Source organism: Rhinatrema bivittatum, chromosome 7 (assembly GCF_901001135.1).
Source record: "Rhinatrema bivittatum chromosome 7, aRhiBiv1.1, whole genome shotgun sequence".
In the NCBI taxonomy this organism is placed as follows: Eukaryota; Metazoa; Chordata; class Amphibia; order Gymnophiona; family Rhinatrematidae; genus Rhinatrema; species Rhinatrema bivittatum.
The window spans coordinates 171,891,246-171,914,007 of record NC_042621.1 but is presented as its reverse complement, the minus strand read 5'-3'; the positions used below and the strand labels follow the sequence as shown (position 1 = coordinate 171,914,007).

At 40.4% G+C, this 22,762-nt stretch overlaps 1 protein-coding gene across 2 annotated transcripts in view; it reads right to left on the bottom strand.

The window, feature by feature from the left end:
- Positions 1 to 22,762, bottom strand: part of KCNMA1 (potassium calcium-activated channel subfamily M alpha 1) — a 1,936,781-nt gene that overhangs the window by 905,705 nt on the left and 1,008,314 nt on the right. For both annotated transcript variants that reach the window (XM_029609517.1, XM_029609516.1), the window contains exons 4-5: positions 13,949 to 14,042; positions 5,069 to 5,180 (exon numbers count right to left, since the gene is read on the bottom strand). In XM_029609517.1, the coding sequence (XP_029465377.1) occupies positions 5,069 to 5,180; positions 13,949 to 14,042 (206 nt within the window). The remainder of the gene's footprint in view (positions 1 to 5,068; positions 5,181 to 13,948; positions 14,043 to 22,762) is intronic.

Here is a 22,762-nt window from a genome sequence, read left to right as displayed (position 1 = left end):
TTGAGCAAACGTGCGCTATCTTCAGCAGGCCCACACCAGTGGAACACCCTTCCCCCAGATCTTAGACTAGAACCCAGTTATCAAGAATTCAAAAAAAGACTGAAAACTTTTCTCTTCCAACAAGCTTTCCCAGACGCTTAATCTTACTATGACTGACAGACTTCCATCCCTTAACTATGGACACTGTATAAAGTACTACTTTTAAGAATCTGCAACTGGACTATTATCTGTGAGCTCAAAAATTCACTTTAAAAAAAAAAAAATTCACTTTATTTCATATATATATTAGGCATTGCCTATATTTATATTTATTGCTACGTTAAATAGTTATACTTCTTATATAAAATATTATATTTCTTTATTTATTACCAGTTAAAATATTATCACTTTATTTAGCACTATGTTAAATTGTCAACCAGTTATACTGTTCCATATGTTATACGGTTCCATGTAAAGCTCCGCTATCTGTTGAGCAGTTCTTCGTTTTATGTAAACCGGAGTGATTTGTAGTCTCTACTAGAACTTCGGTATATAAAAATTAAAAATAAATAAATAAATAAATAAATAAATAAATAAATAAATAAAAGGTTCTGGGAGATAGAAGAACAACATTGCCAGGAGTGTCATGAGGAGATGAAAGTCTAGTTCCAGGTTTTGTTTGGAGTTAAAAGGGAGATTCACCATGGTTGCCAAAGACAGAGAAGCAGAAAATATGAGAATACAGTCTTCTGCATAGAGCTAGGCTTACTGGTTGATTGCTATTAAGCTCATGATACCCACGATTTGCCACAGGCTAGGAATAAGGACCCCATTGTTGCCTTATTGAAAGAGATTATGTGCAAGGGAATAGAAAACCCACTTATGTGTAGAGGGAGCTCCACTTGCTTAAAATGCTAAAATTCCAGAACTTGAAATTGCCCATTAACTCTAGAAATCAGCCCCACAGATGCCCTGAGACTGCTTACCATGCCACACCCATAACGAAATATGAATATTGTCCTATTGAGGCTTGCAGAGTATGACAGCAATTACCTGTGCAGTATACTGCATGCATTAGTATGCAGCCCATTTCTGATATCTGATGAGGAAGATGGGACTAGAGGAATGAAACTTTTATACTCTGAATTAATAGATACTATGAAAAATCTTTTATGGTATGAGAGATACATACATAGCCCTGGCTGGGAAAAAGAATATCGAAACCAATTTGAAGAGAATTGCCTGTCCCATTCAGCAGAAAACGAGCAAATCTTGTACAAAATAAAATATCTTTCACAAGCTCCTTGTACTCTTATAAGTTTTATAGTTAGTTATTTTGTATTTCTTCCTTAAAATATCAGGATATATGAAAACGCAAATATTCCTTATCTGGCACAGTGGTTTGATCATCTTTTGATCTACTGCATAAGATAAATGTACACAAAACTAACATATTGCTAGTCTAGTCATTATAGATCCAATTGAATAACTAAATTAGCAAATTGTTTATTTTCTGGACATTGCCGTTGCAAAATCTACATAAGAACATAATAAGTTACCATACTGGGTCAGACCAAAGGTCCATAAAGCCCAGCATCCTGTTTCCAACAGTGGCCAATCCAGGCTATAAGTGCCTAGCAAGTACTCAAAAACTAAGTCTATTCCATGCTACTGATGCTAGTAATAGCAGTGGCTATTTTCTAAGTCAACTAGAGTAATAGCAGGTAATGGACTTCTCCAATAACTTATCTAAACCTTTTTTAAACCCAGCTACACCTACTGCCATAACCACATCCTCGGGGAACAAATTACGGAGCTTAAATGTATATTCAGTGAGATAATTTTCCTGGTTTTATTTTGGTTGGATTTCCTTTGGGTGCTGCGCAGGACTAACTTGCTATCTGGTTTGTTCTTTCACTGTGGAAACTGTACTGGACTTGACAGAATGCAGCTGTTGGTCGAGACCGAATAGTTCTATGACATGATGGGGATGCGTATGACTATAGTACAATGTTATTTTGTTCTTTTCCAGTCAATTTTGGGTTATGAGCTTTTGTAATTGAGAACACCTTTGGCTCTCCCTGTCCTTATTACCTGAGCAGAAGAAACACTAAATGTAGCCTCTTTCTGATTAAGGGGGTCATTTATCAAAATGCTATAAGGCTGTTTTGCATGCGTAAAGCCCTTAACACCTTTAATGCATGCGATAGCACCATAATGTATGGTGCGATGCAAATCTGAAAAGGGGGAGGAGTTAAGGGTGGGCTAACCATTTTGTGCAGCTTTTAGCTACACCTTTTTCAGGAATGTTAAGCTGTGTGATAGCTTGTGTTAAGGCTTCATTCATTTTGTGATATGTTGAGAGAGAGAGAGAGAGAGACTAGCCATAATGCCCTCACCCTAGATAGGTATTTATATCTGTAAGAGAGGCCCACTTAGTAACTCGAGGTGAGGTTTAGGTATTAGTGTAGGGGTTAGGGGCTACTTTGACATTCAAAGTGAGATGTACGAACAGAACAGTGCTCTCATGTGAAGATTTGATGACCCTCGGAGTGAGGAAACTCACTCAAAGATGAGATTTCTGCAATGTTCTCTCAACCTAGCTTGATGGACTCTCTATCTGGGTAACATCAAGTTAGGTTGAGAGAACATTTCACAAATCTCATCTCTGAGTGAGTTTCCTCACTCTGAGGGTCATCAAATCTTCACAAGAGAGCACTGTTCTGTTCGTACATCCCACTTTGAAAGTCAAAGTGGCCCCTAACCCTTACACTAATACCTAAACCTCACCTCAAGTTACTAGATGGGCCTCCCATAGAGATATAAATTCCTATCTAGGGTGAGGGAATTATGGTGTCTCTCTCTCTCTCTCTGATAGTAAACATGGTTCCCCCCAGTGGTTGTATGTAGGAAATACCACATTCTGGCACTAATCTCAAAGTGGGAAAATTATTGTAACTTAGCTCTTTGCACAGGTATTAGTGCAAATGGCGATAAACTGCCTATTACCATAAAACACACCCCTTTTTCTATCGCAGGTGATATTTAGTGCATTTTGATAAATCCAGGCCTAAGGTAGTGAGATTCAAATAATCTCCCTGGTTCTCTGACTATAAAATAATCTGGATATTGAGTTTTTCTCTATATTGTATAAGTGTGTTTGGTTTTTTTTAGATAAAGAGAGAACCAATGATCTCAATTTGCAGCAAACTATGGTAAAACATGGCTGCAAGTCTGTGGCCTTCCAATTAAAATGTGAGAAATCTCTCATCCAGTTCTATTGCAATTCTGGGTTCTCAGTGTAAGATTGAGTCAGTACAAAACCTTCCTCATGCTCTGCTCTAAAAGGATGCAAATGTTACATTGCAATCGGTAGAGCTCTAATTTGAGATAAGAGTAGGCAATGTACAGTTCTTATAAACAGCAATCTGCTCGGGTTTTCAGGATATCCCTAATGAATATTCATGAGCATACCTGGTAACTTTCAATTTACAGTCTCCCTGAGATTTTCATTTATTAGTAAGGGGGGATGAGGGGGAACTGGTCGGATGGTATGCGCACAAGCTTTCTCTTCTTTCATACACATCTACTCTAACACGCTCATATGTTCACTCTTGCTCTCTCACATACATACATGCTCATTTTTACACATACATTCTTCTCATTCTCCCCATCACACACATGCCCCCTCACATATGCTTCCTCCCCCCCCCACACACGTGCCACACTCACATAAATTCCTTTCACATACACACACTTACCCATTTATATACACTCCCTCCCTCCCTCCCTCCACACACACATACACCCCTCAAATACACTTCCTCTTCCCACCCTAAAACCACAAGTGGCAGCAACCTTTTCCTAGGGGCCTCTGTGGACAATGGGACTTCTTCTTTCAGCCATGTTATATCCTGCTTCCACTTCTGCCATGGGCCGATGGGACTGCCCCTTCTTCCTGCCAGCTCGGGGCAACTGGAGGCCACATCCCTTCTTCCCTCCCATGCAGGCAGAAAAAAGGGAGGATGGATCCAATTGGCCTGAGGAGCAGGAAAAAGGAAGGAGGCATGCGATTGACCTGTGCATGTCAATCAGATGCGGTGGACCACACAGGCTGCTTCACTAGCAGCAGCAGGGTACACAGAGTTTCAATTCCATTAGAGTTTGAGTCTCCAGGTCAAATCCAAGGAGATCCTAGATATGCTCATGAGATAAATTTTGCTTGCATGCTGCTTCATCTCATGCATTTTCATTAGGGATATCCTGAACGTAATCTGGAACTTGTGGAATATAAGAAATGCCAAGTAAATAAATAAAAACATGAGTAAACTGGCAAACGTGAGGAGTGGAAGTTTCCAATCCCTTATATGCCACTTGGTGCTGTTGCTGACTTAGGGAATAGCCAATGCTATTACCGGCATCAGTAGCAAGGGATATACTTAGTTTTTCTGTACTTGCCAGGTATTTGTAACCTGGGTTGGCCACTGAGGAAAACAGGATGCTGGGCTTGATGGGCCCTCGGTCTGACCCAGTATGGCAACTTTTTATGTTCTTATGAGTATCCAAAGGGTTATCACTGCATTAAAGAATTTGCACATGGGAGCTTGGAAAGAAAAAAATTGTTAGAACCTCTGCTTTTAGACTGAACATTTTCTGGAGGAAGGGGTTCATATGATTGTAATCTCAGATAAGGACAATATGATAAAAAGAAATTGAGCAAGAACAGGCAACATCCTCAGTGTTATCAGGAATTCAGGATCATGATTTGACAAGACCCACATGAATGCCAAATTAAGGCTGAGGTGTAGGGTTCCTAGAGAAAGTATTTTTTTATTTATTTATTTTGATTTATTTAACTATAAGAGCACAAGAGAATCTAAAACTCCTGATGAATGTGACTAGATAGCTGGTACTATAGCTAAATCAAAATCAATGACTGCTCATATGTTCAGCCTCATGAAGTGGATTTTTGAGACTGCTACCTCCATAGTTTTATGAAGGAAGATGAATACAAGATCTGGCATAGAAAGGACCATCACAATTAATCTGATAGGTATTAAGGAGTGAAAGGAAAATGTTTGTTACTTACCAAGCCAACTTCTGCTTAAATATACTGAGACAAATACTGGGGGAACAGTGAAGAAATCTACCACAGAATTCACTTCCAGCCAGAACCACAGCTTATCATTGGCAGCAATAAACTGGAAAAATATAAAATTTAAAAACAAACTGAGCAACCGGAAAGCATCTTTTGTGCAAAAATGCTCAAGTATAATTATTAAAGACTTAAAAAAAATGTTTAAACTACAAATTTTCTAATTTCAAAATACTAAAGCAATGTATTACTTGTAACTTTAAATGTAAAAATATGAGAATTCCATTCGATTTTTCCAGTGCTCTGACTGTCTGCCATTCTTATTGTCTTTACTTTTCCTTGTCAGTCTCCATCTCATTTCTGTTGCCCTCTCTTTATTTTTCCTCCAACAGTTATGTCACCCTTCATTGCCAACAGCTCCTAAGCAGCCCAAACTGCTTTAACAAGCTATGAGGCTGTATTTAGTTTGAAGTTTGATTAATCTGAGTTGGGCTAGTCCAGTGACCCCTGGATTTCTAGATTGGTTTACTGAACACTCCTGATGCCTCCCAACCAAATACTGGAGCTTTTACTCATTAAAGCCCGGATTTTCAAAGAGCTATGCGTGTAAAAACTGGGGTATCCGCGTGTGGCCGGGCCTTGCGCGCAAAGCACACATTTTACAATGGACCCAGCCTCGTACGTAAACCCCGGTACGTGCAGAAATGTCGGCCGAGGGAAAAGGGACGGCTCGGGGAGTGTGCTATGAGCAGGGAGGGGTGGGCCAGGACGGCACCATTAGCCGGAGGAGCAGTAAGTAACAAAATAAAAAAATTAAGGATAGGTAGGGTTAGGTTAGGGGTCGGGGAGAGAAGGGGAGGAGAGGGGAAGAAGTAGGAAGGATAGGGTTAGGAATAGGAAAGTTCCCTCCCAGTCCGCTCCTTAATTGGAGTGGACTGGGAGGCAACTGGAGAAGGCCCGATTGCGTCGCTGCGTATAGGTTATAAAATCCCAACCCCCCTGCTCATCGTGAGTCGCCCACATATGCGTGCATGGATTTTAAAATCCGGCGCACTTGTGTGCGGCCATTGAATTTTATAAAATGCGCGCGCATGTTATAAAATTGGCATGTCCATGTGCTCACGCCGGGAACTGCGCACCCATGGACGCATGAGCGGACTTTTTAAAATCGACCCCCTAAGGACCCTGAATAACTTCTAGTGAGATCTTCAATACCACTTTTTGCAGTGCATAGCCTGCCATCAAGGTATTCAATTAAAACACTACCTGATAAATGTTAAAAGGAACACGAGTGCACCCATAAACGCTCATATTGCAGAGTGAGCAAACATTCGCCTCATTTTATAAAGTGTACACGTAGCATTTGAAATACTGTTGCCGCACGTACTTCCACAGCCTTTACACATGTATCTTGCACACTAAGGGAGAGAGAGACTCTGTATAGAGTCAGTATGACACTCACATTTGTACAATGCATCTAGCACTGCAGTGTACAAATCAGCTTCTCTTGTTAGACTTTTCATCACTTATAATTCTTTACTGATGTCAGTTTTACTATGAATGCCTCTGAATGTGTCTAACACCCCTAACCCCAACCCACCTTCCAAAAATCCTCCCTGGTTCAAAGTGCCCTTATAGTAGTACATATATATACTGTCAGACTGACTCTATACAGTCTGTCTCTCTCTGTCTCTCGGCTCCTGCGCAAAATTTGTGGTTATGCGCATCAGTCTTGGACCTGCCCCTTTTCTGCCTCCTGATTCTTAATGTGTGTACATGCAAGAAGCGCCCTTCCTGGCTTCTTAAAATTCACATTGCGTGCAGCCCACATAGGCTTAAATATGGCCGTTTTTGCACGAGCCACGCTTTTAAAATCTATCTTTAAGGATGTATGGTTTTGCTATGCTTAAGATAGCTCACAAGATCAATGCTCAGGGTGCTCTGTCTGCCCACATTCTTAATTATCCTGCATGCCATAAATCTTGAGTAGAGTCTTTAGACACTCATTATCAGAGTGATTTATTAAGTAAAAATGCTGATAACCATGTTGATAGGACAAACTGTGACAATAAATAAAACATGCTAATCTACACTTTCATATGTGTTAAAACACTGTAAGGCAAATATTAGTAAGATAGGGAACTATAATTCATGGTGAGACTTTTCTTCTTCTTGAAATTAAGTTTTTCTGTTTTGCTCCATTTAACACATGGTTCTCCATGTGTGGCTATGTAATATGAATTTCATAAAAATTTAGTTTTCCTCATTTTCATTTTCCATTGTACCTTCGTATGTATTTTCTTGCACGCTGGTCTTGCATATATTTATAAATGTAGCATAAATAAAAAGGTAGGTAAATAAGCAAGCATGACCCTGGAATAAATCATTCATATCTATTAGACAAAGAAAGCATATTGTACTGGGAAAAAAATACAGACATTTTTATTCTGAGCTCTTGTGTGTGTGTGTGTGTGTGTGTGTGTGTGTGTGTGTGTGTGTGTGTGTGTGTGTGACACTTTTAGTTATGTGCACAAAAACTGAACTTTAATATTTTCCTCTGCCAGATGCATACAATTTTTGTGCTCGCATAATATACCTGCAGGAAAAGGGCAGTGGAGGCAATCCAGGGACAGGGCTTGACTTGACCTAGTAAGCACATATATTCAGTGCTGTCTGGATAAAGTTATACACACAAATCTGATCAAAGAAATCGTAGTCCTCGATTTATTAGCATAAAATTATACATGTAACTTAATCCTCAGATATTCAGCAGAAGATATGAGCAACGTAAGTACTGCTAAATATCCAGGGCAAGTCACATGTGTAACATTCTCTGCATAAGTTTGTCACTCGCCATATCACTGAATATTGACCAAAGATCTACAACACTGGCTAAGACATATTCTGTCTTGCCTGAGCCAATATGTGGTCAGTATTGAAATGACTATCCTTCCTCTTTTTTTTTTTTTTTTTTGCTATCATTTCTTGACAATACCAATTTAAGTCTTGGATAAATGTCTCCAATGTTTACATAAAAAAGTTCAGTTTTATTTAGAGGAAGAAGCTGCCAAGGGTGGCAAAGACGAATCTACTATAAACAACCCAGTGTTTATGCCACTTTTCTCAAAACTAAACGTAAATCTTTAACTGTGAGAAAAATATTTATAAGTGGAAAATGATAGTGCACTGGATGGTACTTAATATGGCAATGTAGAAAAATAACAGGAATGACAAGCAATGAATGATGGCGGTGTAGATAGACTTGAATATGCAATGTGAGAATATGTCGCCAAAAAATAAATATAAGAATTTGAAAAATTAACTTTTTGAACTTTTAGGTGGTTGGATGGTATCTAATGATTAAAGTTGATGACACGATAACCTGGATGGCACTTAGTATGCAATGTATGAAACTACCATATTCCACTTATGAATATTTTTTTCTCCCAATTAAAAATTAAAGTTAGTTTCAAGGAGTGGAGTACATGTTGGGCTGTTTATAGTCATTATACTCCTTGTGTGGAGATTGTTAAAGAGGACTCTAAACCAGCCTTGACATCAAGGAGGCATAGAGGTACTGGATTTTAAACATTATTATTACTTAACTTCCTGACTGAATGCAATAGTGGAGTGGCAGGCTGAGGGGAAGGTGAAACAGTGCATTCAACTACTAGAGCAAACTTTCAGGTCGATACAGTAAAGTGTGCTCCGTCGGAGCGCACTGTCACCCTGCTCTGGACGCGTGTTTTCCCTTACCCCTTATTCAGTAAGGGGAGGAAAACACGCGGCCCACCCGCGGCACCTAATAGCGCCCTCAACATGCAAATGCATGTTGATGGCCCTATTAGGTATGCCCGAGCGATCCAGTAAGTAAAATGTGCAGCCAAGCCGCACATTTTACTCTAAGAAATTAGCGCCGCCCAAAGGTCGGCGCTAATTTCTTCCGGCGCCAGGGAAGTGCACAGAAAAGCAGTTAAAACTGCTTTTCTGTGCACCCTCCGACTTAATATCATAGCGATATTAAGTCGGAGGTCCCCAAAAGTAAAAAAAAGTAAAAAAAAAATAAATAAAATTTGAATTCGGACGCTCAATTTTGCCGGCGTCCGGTTTCCGAGCCCGTGGCTGTCAGCGGGCTCGAGAACCGACGCCGGCAAAATTGAGCGTCGGCTGTCAAACCCGCTGACAGCCGCCGCTCCAGGCCAAAAGGAGGCGCTAGGGACGCGCTAGTGTCCCTAGCGCCTCCTTTCCCTCGTTTGCACCGCGTCAGCTCATTTGAATACTGAATCGCTCGCACCGGCCAAGGGCCGGTGCGTGCGCCGGGAGAGCGGGCGTTCGTCCGCTCTCCCACGGACTTTACTGTATCGGGCTGTTTATTAGGAGGGATGCCTATCAAACATCAGCCCGATTTTTAAAAACCCAGCACGCTTTAAATCCAAGAGTTACAAGCATGGCCGGGCTGCGTGCGCACCGTGGGGATTTTCAAACACCCACTGCCACACACATATCTCCCAGTATGCGTCAAAGAACCGGATTACAAAATAGGGGTGGGCAGGGGACAGGGTCTGGGCATGGGTGGGGTGTAGGCAGGGCATGGGCAGGCCGGGACAGTGCATACTGGCAGCTGGTCGGCCCATGCAACTTGCTGCTGCTGCTCCGGAGATAGGGTGACCAACTGCCCAGTTTTGAACTGGACAAGTCTGGTTTTTCTGTCAGTTGTACAGTGTCCGGTTCCAAGTGCAACCCGGACACTGTAAAATCCAGTCAAAGGCAGCTGGCAGGAGACAACAGAGTGGATGAGCTGCACATGCTCAGAAGAGTGCTGTGCTCTGATCCTCCCCCCTTTCCTGCAACTTGCTCATAGCAGAAACTACATCTTATAGATGTAACTTCCGCTGCCAGCAAGTTTAAAAAAAACCTACAGCTGAATGAGTTGACACTTTTCAGTGCCTGCCTGCTGTTGCTGCTGGTAAAGCTTCTGGTGCTGATTTACTGCTGAGTACTGTCGTCCTTTCACCTCCCCCTCCCCCCCCCCACCACCCCCAAAACAAAGCCTGAGCACATCCCAGTGCATCTCCAAGGGAACAAGGAACGCCTTTCTCGCCTTGGTGCTCAGTAATAAAGCAGAGCCAAGCAGGAGTCGCAGAGAGGTGAGGAGAGAGGATGACAGTGCTGTGCTCCTGTACTGTATTGGAGTCGGGAGGAACCTACAGCTCTTCCTGTATCAGCACCACTTTCTCCAGACTAGAGTGGAGAACTACACCATCAGAACCAGGGATGGGACTGTAAGATGCATGATGGGGAGGACTAGGAGAAGGAGAACCGGGGAACAGCCATCAGGTGGTGTGGTCAGGGCAGGAATGAGTGGGAGCGAGGAGAGGGGGTGAGGTTAGTAGGGAGAAAAGAGAGAATGCTAATTAGGCCTGGTGGTAAAACCAGGTAAAAGGAGGCGCTAGGGACACTAGCGCGTCCCTAGCGCCTCCTTTTGGACCGGAGCGGCGGCTGACAGCGGGTTTGACAGCCGATGCTCAATTTTGCCGGCGTCGGTTCTCAAGCCCGCTGACAGCCACGGGCTCGGAAACCAGACGCCGGCAAAATTGAGTGTCCGGTTTTCGACCCGACAGCTGCGGGCCGACTTTAAATTTTTTTTTACTTTTGGAAAGTTTCGGGACCTCCGACTGAATATCGCCATGATATTAAGTCGGAGAATGCACAGAAAAGCAGTTTTTACTGCTTTTCTGTGCACTTTCCCGGTGCCCGAAGAAATTAGCGCCTACCTTTTGGGTAGGCGCTAATTTCTGAAAGCAAAATGTGCGGTTTGGCTGAATCGTGCTGGAATACCTAATAGGGCCATCAACATGCATTTGCATGTTGCGGGAGCTATTAGGTTCAGGGGATTGGATGCGCGTTTTCGGCCCCTTAATGAATAAGGGGTAAGGGAAAACACACGTCCAATGGCAGGTTAACAGTGTGCTCCGTCGGAGTGCACTGTACTGTATCGGCCCGTATGTATGTAAAGGGTGCAATTTACAGCCAGCCTGTATAGATGCAAATTCTGCAGCATTTGTAGCCAATTCTCAAAGGAAAGCTACATGTACTGGAAAATAATGCATATAAATCTGACAATCAAAGCTATACACGTTGTTTCCCTTCCCTGCTCTTCTCCCCCGCCCTGGAACATCTCCCCTTAATCCAGCGAAACGTATACACACTGGAAAAGCCCATTTATGCTTTTAGTTGGTCAGAGGGGGCCAATTTTCAGGCAGGTCAGGTTAATTCAGGCAACTCACTATTTACCCAAGTAAGGCTGCAATTTTGTAACATCATACGTAAGTTACATCAATTTTCAAGGTGGAATTATGTCTGCATTGAAATTTATTCTGGCAAAATTATGCACACATAATTACACCGATTTGCTACACATAATTTTGCCATGAGAATTTATTTACATTTTCAAATAAAAAATAATTTGCTTAAGTCCCAACCTCAACCAAACTCCAAACCTTGGAGCACCTCACCCTTATTTGCATAAAAATACACACAATTTTAAGTATATATCAATTGCCTAATTTTTATAAAGGGAAATTTCTGCAGGTAAAATATTTGTAAAGGGGCTTATGGTCCCTTCACTAGACATATATCCCTCCCAGTAGAGGAGATGTGGAGCTGGCAAAGGTAGTAAAGTAGACTACAACCAAATACAGAAGATGTAGCGCTAGGCACATTAGGATCCACAAAGCAACAAGTGGGTTCAGACAATTACACAAACTTGTGGTCCCTAAAATCAACTCCTCCTGATAACGACTATTAATAAAAGTGGAATTGCCTCACAATTTTGTGTAATTGACTGAATCCTCTTGTTACTTTGTGGATCCTAATGTGCCTAGTGCTACACCTTCTGTATTTGGATGTTTTCCACTGAGTGTACCACTAGTCCTCTCCACCTTCATTTTTGCAGTAATTGACTACACCATTTATTATAGCAATTGCCTCTGTCGGTAGCCACAATACAGTCCAGGGCTTGGCCAGAGAAACCTGAAAATGTTCTGGTTAGGAGGAGTAAGGGTAGGAGTTGAGCATGGCAGACCAGACCATGAATGAGTTTGGAGTTTGTGAAAGGGTAAAACCTATCCCAGTCCTCAAGAGTTTCAATCTAGTGAGTATAGTCGGCCCTGTAGTGGTGCTTCTGAAACTTAACTGTAAGTAAATGTTCCTTTTGGTTCCATCCATGGTATGAACTGAGAGAATAAATCTCACTCTTGGTCCATCTTTCAAGGAGGGGAGACTCTGATTAGGGTTCAAATTGAACAAAGACCTGCACAGGACCAGAGAAGTGAATATTGGGTGCCTCTCCAGCGATTACCAAAAATGGAAAGAGAAGAGGAGAGCTACCCATCTAGTGCTCTGCAGCCAGAATTCCAGGAGTGCAAAGGAGTCCAGGAGGGGAAAAGATGTGTAGGAGAGATTCAAGAATTGGAGAAGCAGTTACCATAACAAGAGGAGTCTGGGGTCAAGCATCTATACCAGAGCTTTCCAAACTGTGTGTCGGGACACGTTAGTGTGTCGCCTGCAGTGTGCAGGTGTGTCGCGCAAGCCCGGTCAACTCTGATGCGAGTTTGGGCTTATTTTTTCCTAGAGATTCACTTTTTTTTTTCAGTTTATGGGTTGCTTATTATTGGGTGATTTTTGCTGTCAATCGCGTTTTTTTGGGGGGCTTGGTGGGTGGAACGAGCCCAGCCATCCTTGCATTGGCTGCTGCTGCCGATGAGGCCTGGCCATGAGGAGTACTGACTGCAAGCAGCAGTGTCTGGTGATCATGGAAGGGAGTGAAGCACTTAACTGGCAACAATCAAAAAGACGAGGTACATGAGTGTGGGGGCCAGACATGTGCTGGGGGGAGAGAGATGAGTGAGTGGGGGGCAAACGTGCTGGGGGGACAGACATGTGCTTGAGGGGGAGAGATATGAGTGTGTGGGGGCCAGACATGTGCTGGGGGGAGGAGAGAGATGAGTGTGTGGGGGACAGACAATTTGTTTTATTATTGTTTCTCATAAATTATAACAATAACATGAATTTTGGAATATATATTTTTAATATAAATTTAAGGTTTTCATGAGAGAGGTTGTGTCGTGAAACATTTTATTTATGTATATATTTAAGGAAACATACATAAATTGTCGAAATATGTTTCGTTCGTTTAACCTTTAACCTCTGGTTTACTAGTAGACTGAATTACCGTGTCGTGAAATTATGTTTGTCTAAAAAGTGTGTCACCAACATGAAAAGTTTGGAAAGCTCTGATCTATACTAAAGGGCCTTAAATCCCAAGGAAAAGAGTGAAGGGATACCAGGAAGGCGAAACAGCAAGGATTAGTAACCTGCTTGATAGAATTCACAGGCAGGTACAGAACTATAAGTGCTTTACAGACTGTACCACTTGCAGCTATTTCATTTGAACTGTTGAGTGATAATTTTGGAATACCATATTTTGTATTAAGTATCTGCTTGGTTAACACCTTCTAAATGTCTTGGGCTCTTTATATTAACCACTCCCCTCCCCCATTTTCGAAGAATCCACAGCAGGGTTGCAGGATTAAGTCTATTACTGATATTAAGCGTTATCCCAGCTAATTGCTTGCACCAGGCCCGGGGGGGGGTGCTATACGCTACTTTATCTGCAGGAATCCTTTTAAAATGACACTCATTATAGCTTTCAAAATGAGCAGATATACAGTATGGGGGACTGTTTTATTTTTAACGATAATATAGTAGGATAACACATGCAAAAGAAGATGTTTCAGCTGCTGTTTTGTAGGTCTGACATATTTCCCAGAATAAGCTTGCACTCCACTTTAAACAAGGCTGCAAAATACTTACACGGAGGCCAAAGTAGAGCAGGAAGAAGATGTTGAAAGCCATGTCTATTTGCAGTGTTAAGTCTTTGTAGAAATGCTGACAGGATTCTATAGGGCTAGTAGAAAAAGTGGAAAAAAAAAAACCCACAGTAAATGGAAAGCAGAACAAACATTGCTTGCATCCAATGGACTAAAAACAGTCTTTCCCTTTTTAAGAAATCTAAAAGATTCACAAACAGTATAAACACTGTCTAGATCAAGGCTCCCCAAATCTGTCCCTTCAAGTGGCTGTGTTTTCAGGATATATACAATGCCTATGCATGCGATATGTCTGTATACTCGAGGTCCAGTATATGCAGATGTATTCCATGAATATTCGTTGTTGATATCTTGAAAAACCAACAGGCTGTGGTATCACCAGGGCAGGACTGGGAAGCCCTAATCTATATGCATTCTGTAGAATTCAACTAAGTCCTTCAATTTTCATGAAAATGTGAGTGCAGGACTACTTTTAGAAATCCCTAATTCCTTATCTCTCAAACATATGCAAACGCTTATTATGGCAGAGGATCTTCAAACTGTACAAGCTCCTGTTTAACCACCTTTATAATTGGTTTGTTATCCAAAGCAGGTGGAATGATTTCATCTCATTGGTTAAAACACAGAAGGGAGCTTGGAAGAAAGTGAGGTCACCAATGATGACCTCTGACATAAGTGGGGATAGAAATAAAATGTGCCTAATATAAATAATGTAAAATTGTATTTTCCATTTTATGACAAATATTTGTGTATCATACATTTGTAAACTTTTCTTTTTCAACTGGGACTCCTGAAATATGCAAAATTCAAACAAGCAAGTGTTTATTTTTTGGGGGGGTTGGGTTTTGATTTTGTTGGCTAAACAGTGCTTGTATTTACTGTACCTATTGTAACCAGACTTCAAACAAGAGCCCTGCAATCCTTAAGGATGTAAAGAAGAATACAAATTTGCAAAGCAAATTGTTAAGCCCATTCAGTTTGAAATTGTTCACAACTAATTCATGTTCTGGTATTCAGGAGCACAGCGCCTGTCTAATAGCGCTCATGAAATAAGTGGTAGCAGTAAATATGCTAAAGTCCAGTTAACACTGGACAAAAACTGTTTTATAATCCTTGTCTGAAAAAAAATTCCAGAAAACAATTTCTTTTAGAGCAATATTGCATTCATCACAGAAAATTAATATACAGTCCATGAAAAAAATTTGGATTGTTGAATTATACAAAAAGGAAAATATTAATTATGAGGGAAAATCAGTTCAATCAATTTACAGTACTGGACTCTTCTATGGATACTGGAAACAAAAAATGCACAATATCCACGATGGTGCCTTTTAAAGAAAGCACAAGCAGAATATCATCCTTATGATCTCTGTATCCTTCAGCCCTTAAAGAATTTACTTCCTAGTTTAAATCCACGTGTTAGACTAGCAGCAAAACCCACAATTCACCAAAACACAAAAACATATATGGCAATTGGAATTATGAGGAAATGTAAACCATAGTCTTCAAAACTACTCTTGGTTATGAATTTACAGAAGGAGATGAATGCAATGGTCAATCAGATGTCATTGCTATTTTAAATGAAACCATTTAATTTCCGTAGAAAGAATCACAAAAGATAAGAGAGCTCCATTTTCAAGTAAAAACTCTTGAAAATATGCATTTTGTATGTACCTGTTACCTACTAATTTCCAATATACTATAGAGCTGAGGACAGCCTTGTAATGTGAATAAAAGTGGTTTTACTTAGTAGTTTTCATTTTACTGTGTTAGCATGGCTTTATTTAGTACAGTTCGGATGTGTAAAGGATCTGTTTCAGCTCACCAAATAAATGTCGGTAAAATGTCAGATTCATTTCTGTTTTTTTGATTCCTATAATGCTTAGTTTGCAATATTTTTCTAAGCAATATAAATATATATTTCTCTGTTATAGTTTTAGAAAGGAAACACAGCCTGCAGAAAGATGTTTAGACATAAAACTGAACGTAAAATATTTTAAGAGTTAAACACATGCATGTTCCTTTTTCCCACTACATAGCAAACAGTTATTACATTATATTGGTTCTTAAATAATGATGTCACAAATTCAAGATCTGCAGTACATGAACTGGTTATGGTTTCTCCTTATAAAAAAATGTTTTTTTCCACTTAGTATAAATTGTACCTGCAATTGCATGATGCAAAATTGTTCAAGAAGAAAGAAAAAAGGTAAAAGTACTATCTGTTAACCATTTTCGACATTGGGGAGTATACCTGGGTTGCTCAACTGTGCATGCAATCATGTTTTTCATTCTTTGCCTGAAGATCAAACAGGTTTAAGACAGCATGCCACTGTTGTATTTACATGCAGGTGTACAAGGCAAATAGTAGCTCATTAAGGTTAACTGCATATTAATAGAAGCTTGGATGTCTTAGAAAATAGGTCAGATGTACAAAGAGAATTCTTCAATTTGTTTTGATTTATGGAAACATGCTTACTGTATCTGATGACATGCATTTTAAATAATCCATAGGGAAACGTGCATTATTCTATGAGAATTTGTATTTCATAGATATATAAGTAAAAATATACAGACATTTTTAGAACTAATTTTCAAGGTAGGCAGAAGATCCAAAATCAAAATTATACCACAGTCGTTACCTATATTATCACACATAATTTGCATATAAAGCTTTATACATAGCTGTGAAAGGAAATTAAGGTAAATCATAGACAAGTGCCTGCCTTTTCTAAGAGGTTTCTTGAAAGCATTCCCGATATGTATCCAAATTGGAATATAACTGTTTGTCATTGTTACTAAAATGAAAAACCTAATAAACATATTTTCAAAAAAAAAAAAAGTCTAATATGCTAACAAATATTTACATATAAAAATGATGTTGCACAAAAACTATTGCTAAAGGGCTTTATTCCATTGGGGAGAGAAGTTGAATGGTATTCTATGACATAATGTGTCATCCTGAAAACTGGATATAAACTGAATTGAAGAAAAAATTTTATTTCTGAGTCTATACCTGCTAAGAATCTACTGAGCAAGTCTGAAAAGACAGATTGGTCTCTCTCAAGCTACAGCTTCAGTTTTACTATGCTGTGATAAACAGCAAGCATGTTAAATGTGGTTATCTTGTGTTTCATAATCCATCTGAGGGATCGTTTACCATATGCATGCAATAAAATCCAAAAGCATATCTATTTATGTGATATATAAACAAACACAGATTGGAGTTGAAGTAGCACAAATTTGAAATGGCCAATTGTTAAGACTTCAACACTGTAAGGAGATATAGGAAGAGGACGAGGATTGTGACAGGATCAGTGGCTATATATGATTCTTATATTTTTTGTGCCTCTAGCTCCAATCCCCAAGTCAGTATTCCAGTCTCAAAAAAAAAGTGCTTCTCTACTATCTTTTGTCATATGTTGTCACTAAGCATGCCATGACCCTTATCCTATGTACTTTTCCAGGGTTGGAGCCTTGACAATTGGCAGTTTCCAATTTCTCCTAACTTGATCTCTTTTTGAGGATAATCTTCAAATGTACTTCTTTGGGTAAAATAGTGCTTTACCCACAGTAATGGTCCTTTAGAAAAATGGAGTGACTGATATGTGTAACATTCCAAACATACACTGTGGGCCGGATTTTAAAAGCCCTACGAGCGTAAATCCGGCCGGATTTATGCGCACAGGGCACTCACGCGCCGGCGCGCCTATTTTGCATAGGCCGCCGGCGCGTGCACAGCCCCGGGACCCTCGTAAGTCCCGGGGCTTCGTAAAAGGGGCGGGGGAGGGGGCGTGTCTGGGGGCATGTCCGGGGTCAGGGGGCGGTTCAGGGCAGGACCGGGGGTGTGGCGTCGGCCCGGGGGCATGGTCGAGGCCTCCGGACCAGCCCCCAGGTCGGGTGATGGCGCGCCAGCAGCCTGCTGGCGTGCGCAGATTTACGCCTGCTTTCAGCAGGCGTAAATCTGCCAACAAAGGTAGGGGGGGATTTAGATAGGGCCGGGGGGGGGGGGTGGAAAGAAAGTTCCCTCCGAGGCCGCTCCGATTTCGGAGCGGCCTTGGAGGGAACAGGCAGCGCATGCCGGGCTCGGCGCGCGCAAGTTGCACAAATGTGCACCCCCTTGCGTGCGCTGATCCCGGATTTTATAAGATACGCGTGGCTACGCGCGTATCTTATAAAACCCAGCGTACTTTTGTTCGCGCCTGGTGCGCGAACAAAAGTATGCGCTCGCGCAAATTTATAAAATCTACCCCTGTGTACACATACTTTTATACACATGGTGGGAGATACATCAGGTGTGAGGTCTGGGTGCAGATGAGACTTGCGTAGTCCTTTTAATTTTTAAAATGTTTTATTTATTAAAGTATAATGCATTATAAGACAGAAATATTCAAGTTGAATAAACAAACTTAAAGAAAAGAAAAAACATGACACTTCAAAAATATGACCCCCCGAAACACATACTGACATATCAAGAGAGGAAAAAATAAAGAAAAATAATCATCATAAGAACTAATCTGAGCAAGAAAGAACAGAAAATGCAATCTCCTATTAACCCTCTAAAGAAGGCAAAGATCTAGCAACATCTTCATTATACTTTTGAATATCTTTCTGAATGTAAGACTATATAGAAAGGATTCTGTGTTGAATCGAAAAAAAGATGTTTTGTATTTTTTTCACCCTACACCTACAAGGATATTTGAGAGAAAAAGAAGCCCCAAAAAGCTCTTTCTATGTATCTGAGTATTGCAAATTCCATCAGGAAAAAGACTTAGAACTAAAGAATTTTTTTATCACATTTGGGGAAAAAATAACTGCATGATCCATTCTTTATCAGACTCTAAAATTAAGATCACCAACAGGGTAGTTTTAGTTATAATTAAAGGTAATAATTCGATAAATAAAGTACCCAAAGAATCCACAGTCTTTACTTGAGGTGGGTGGGTAAGGCAAAAAGGGGAATTAGATTCAAATGACAGCCAATGCTAGGCCCTGACTTTTATGGTATGGGGTACTGATATGCGGACAATAGTGAAAAAGCACAGGCCGGCTTCTACAGCCAAGTCCAAAAGCAAAACATAATGAAGCAGCATTGTCTGAATTATCAAGAAGGCTGCTCACCCCATAAAAATACTGCTAGTAGTAATTTTGTTATGGGTTTGATAATTGATTGGTTTTGAATGTAAATATTACTACCCTTAACATAAGGCTTGGGGGTAATGTGCACAGAGTAAAGTTACTACAAAAAGAAACTTGCTGAGCAGACTGGATAGACCATTTGGTCTTGTTCTGCCATCATTACTATGTTACTATGTATGTTTTATGGGGGGGGGGGGGGGGGTTATGTTGGATCTGGTTCTCCCTGCCCTCATCTCTACCTGATAAATAACAAGCATGAACGATAGGAGGCTAAGCAAATTCTGGAACTTCTGAAAAATCTTTAAGATAACTTTTAAACATTGATACTTCTGAAATATTAGGGACTCTAGGAAAATTAACTAATCTCAAATGTCTAGATTTTAGGTAGTCTTCAACACTTTTAAATGTATGCTCTAAAGCCATATTATGTGTACCAAAACATAACATTTACTTTTAAACATATTAGTCTCAGTGCAACAATCATATCCTTTGAACATTTACCTACAAGTTCATATATATTCAACAATACATTGCTCATATTTTACGTGATATCACATCATGTTGTATATCTAATTTTGCCAAAATCCGAACTTCAAATTTAAAAAAAGCAGACATCAATAAGTTTATTCCAGAGTCCTGATTTAAGAATCAACTTGCAAAGTCAAAAATTGCTTCTTTTCATTATAAGAATGTAACTTCAAAGCTTCTTTAGGAAGTTGAAAAAACAGGTGAGGAGGATAGAAGGGCTCTGTCTCTCATCTTTGGAGGTTAAGAGTCTATAATCTCTGACATAACATGAACAGTAAGAAATTTAGAAGAAGTTTCTAAACAGAGACATTTTTCAGAATTCAGAAAAATGTTTGTAGCAACTCATGGTTTAGAAGTTCTGCCCGAAGAGAAAATAGAAACAAACTTCAGTAAATTACCACCAGATCTGTTCCCCCTGCACTGCTGGTGTCATCTCTCTCCAAGGAAAATTCTAGGACTCAAGAGGCTTGAGCAGAAGCAACAACCTCTCTTGCAGTCACATCTCCATTCACTTTGCAGATGACACCAGATCCTTGTCAAACTCCAAGTAAGTGAACTGCTATCAACCAATAAGGACTCCAAAACAGAGGAAGGAAAAGGAAGATTATCTTGTCAAATCAAAGATTCTTATGAGTTTTGCTGAATATTATTTGATGGTTGCAAAATTTCAGGTCTGGGCACCAGAAACTTATTAGGAGGTGAAGTTAAAAACCTAGAACCTCCTGATGATCTGGACATAGTCCCCTGCAATCCCTTCTTTAAAAAGATGGAATCAATTAATGTATGTTTGTCAGCCGGAGAAAAGTTCTGCCTGCATTTAGACATTTAAATGGAAAACGTCAATGCTACCAGAGCCCTTTCTGAATATTGATCAGAAACCTTTTGGCTTTTAAAAGTATGCATGTACATTCTCTTGGCATCAATAATAGCAGGTTCAATTGTGTGTGTGTGTAGTGTTACCAGGATCATTTTCAAAGTGGGCTTTGAAAATTGGTGTAACTTATCCACATATTTTCTGGATAACGTATGTATAGTCTTACAAAATTATCCCATATATTACCCGATATACTTTACTTGGATTACTTATCTCCATGCCCTTCCCTGATACACAAGGTACACTTCCTGCAAGCCTACGGTGCCAAAAAAAGGAGCTGTACTTAGACTATTGTGCCTACATTTTTAGGGACGTACCAGCTGAGGTTCTAGAAAATGCAGAGCTTTTGGGCCCATTTGACATCCCTACAAGCAGTAGGTAATATGTTCTTTAATTTTTTTAATTGTTCTACAATTTGAGCAAGATAGTATCACCCCCCCCCCCCCATATGTTTAACCATTAGGCAGTGACAAGGGAGTTTCTTCTTTCAAAGAGCCTTGATGTGAAGCATGATAACAATCATGCCTGATTCCCTGATATCCTTGCCCTTGCAGTCACCATGAAATGCCATGGGATGCTACAGCATTTCCCACTCCTTTGCTATGGAACAACCTGAAGGGTGGACATGCTAGATTTCACTGTTATTTGCTGAAGAACTTCTTCTTAAACACTTATGATTTCCAGTTGACCATCTTTCTATGGGTAGCATGGGGGAAAGAAGGATATACAAGGGCACTTTGCTAAATTTATCGTCTTTCCATTTTCTGCTTAAAATGAATGTTTCCTTTTTTTCTTTTTGCTGATGGTAATTTTTGCTATACCAGCTTTCTTTTCATATCTATTTCTTCTTGCTTTCCTTTCCTCTGTCTATGATCTATTCTTGCTGGAAGTCAGATCAAACATACGTCCATTCATACTTTCCTGCCTTTGAGGTTGCACTTTGTTGTTGTTAGGTTTATTTTGCTCTCCTCAAGACTCTCATCCTCATGGGGATGGGTGGAACCATGACCATACTTTCTTGGGTGATGAGAGGCACAATTATGTTGAGGTTTTTCTTCACTGGAGCTTAGGGGGAATAGTAGGCTAAAGAGGAATTCTTTGATCACTTTTTCTCTATCTTATGTCACATAATACAGCCAGGCTGGCTTCAGCATGTACAGTATGGGGGAGCATCCACCTGCTGAGGAGGGGCATAGTTCAGTAACAGTCCTCTCTGATTTATTCCTCCCTTCTTTCCTGCCAGCTCAGTCTCTGGATTGTGTCTCCTTTTCTTCAGCATGACCCTGATCCTCTATCCTCTCCCTCCTTTTCTCCAGATCAATCTCCAGTCCTCTCTTCCTTTCCCCTTTCTATTTTTTTCACCTACCTCATGGATCCAACCAAGCCAAATTCCCTCAGAAGCAACAGATTTTGCAGTAGTGCCCTACCAACTGTGGTACACAAGTGCAGGGTTTCTGAAAGAGCTTCAGCCGAGACCTCTCCCTGCTGGCACACTTTCAGTGGCTCATGCAGGGAGAGAACAAAGTGGGCCACCATAGTGTGAGTGCACAAGCATGCTTTTTATACCTCTTCTCTCCTTTTTTTTTCAAAATAATTTTTATTGGTAAAGGGAGTGTAACACATCTCCAACAATTGGGCTAGCTACCTCTTCTCAATTGGTCCATTGAGTCTGCTCAATTATCTTCCTCACTTGTTCTCCCTCTCAATCTAGTTAGATGTGTTGACAGACTACCGATTCCCAATACCCAAAACAATACCAGCTCCCCCCATTTCCTCCACCCTACCTCTCAACCACACTACCACACTGCCCTCTTTCCAAACCATTATTGTTGTTAATACTATAACTATGGTTACTCTGTGCAAGTTACCCCAGCCTTGTTAGAAGTCTATTAAAGCTGTATTTCTGATGTGATAGTTGTAATCATGTTCTTTCCATGCTGGTTATACCAATATTTTTGGAAGCCTAATGCTATCATACTGCTGATGTGAGGATTATAGCTATGGCCACATCGTGCCAGGAACCAAAGTCTTTTTGGAAGTCTGCGGTCATACCATCAATTTGTTTTCCCTTTCTCTGGACCTCTAAACATTACATAGAATTTGCCGGCAAATATGGGCCTTAAGGCCCTCCTAATCTGCCAAATTTCATTACCAGATTATTGGCAAGCATATCTGGTACAGTTGTTCCCATAGTATCAGTGTGAGTACAGTGAATGACTAGTTATCAAAGATATGGGGAACATTTCCTGGGAAAAG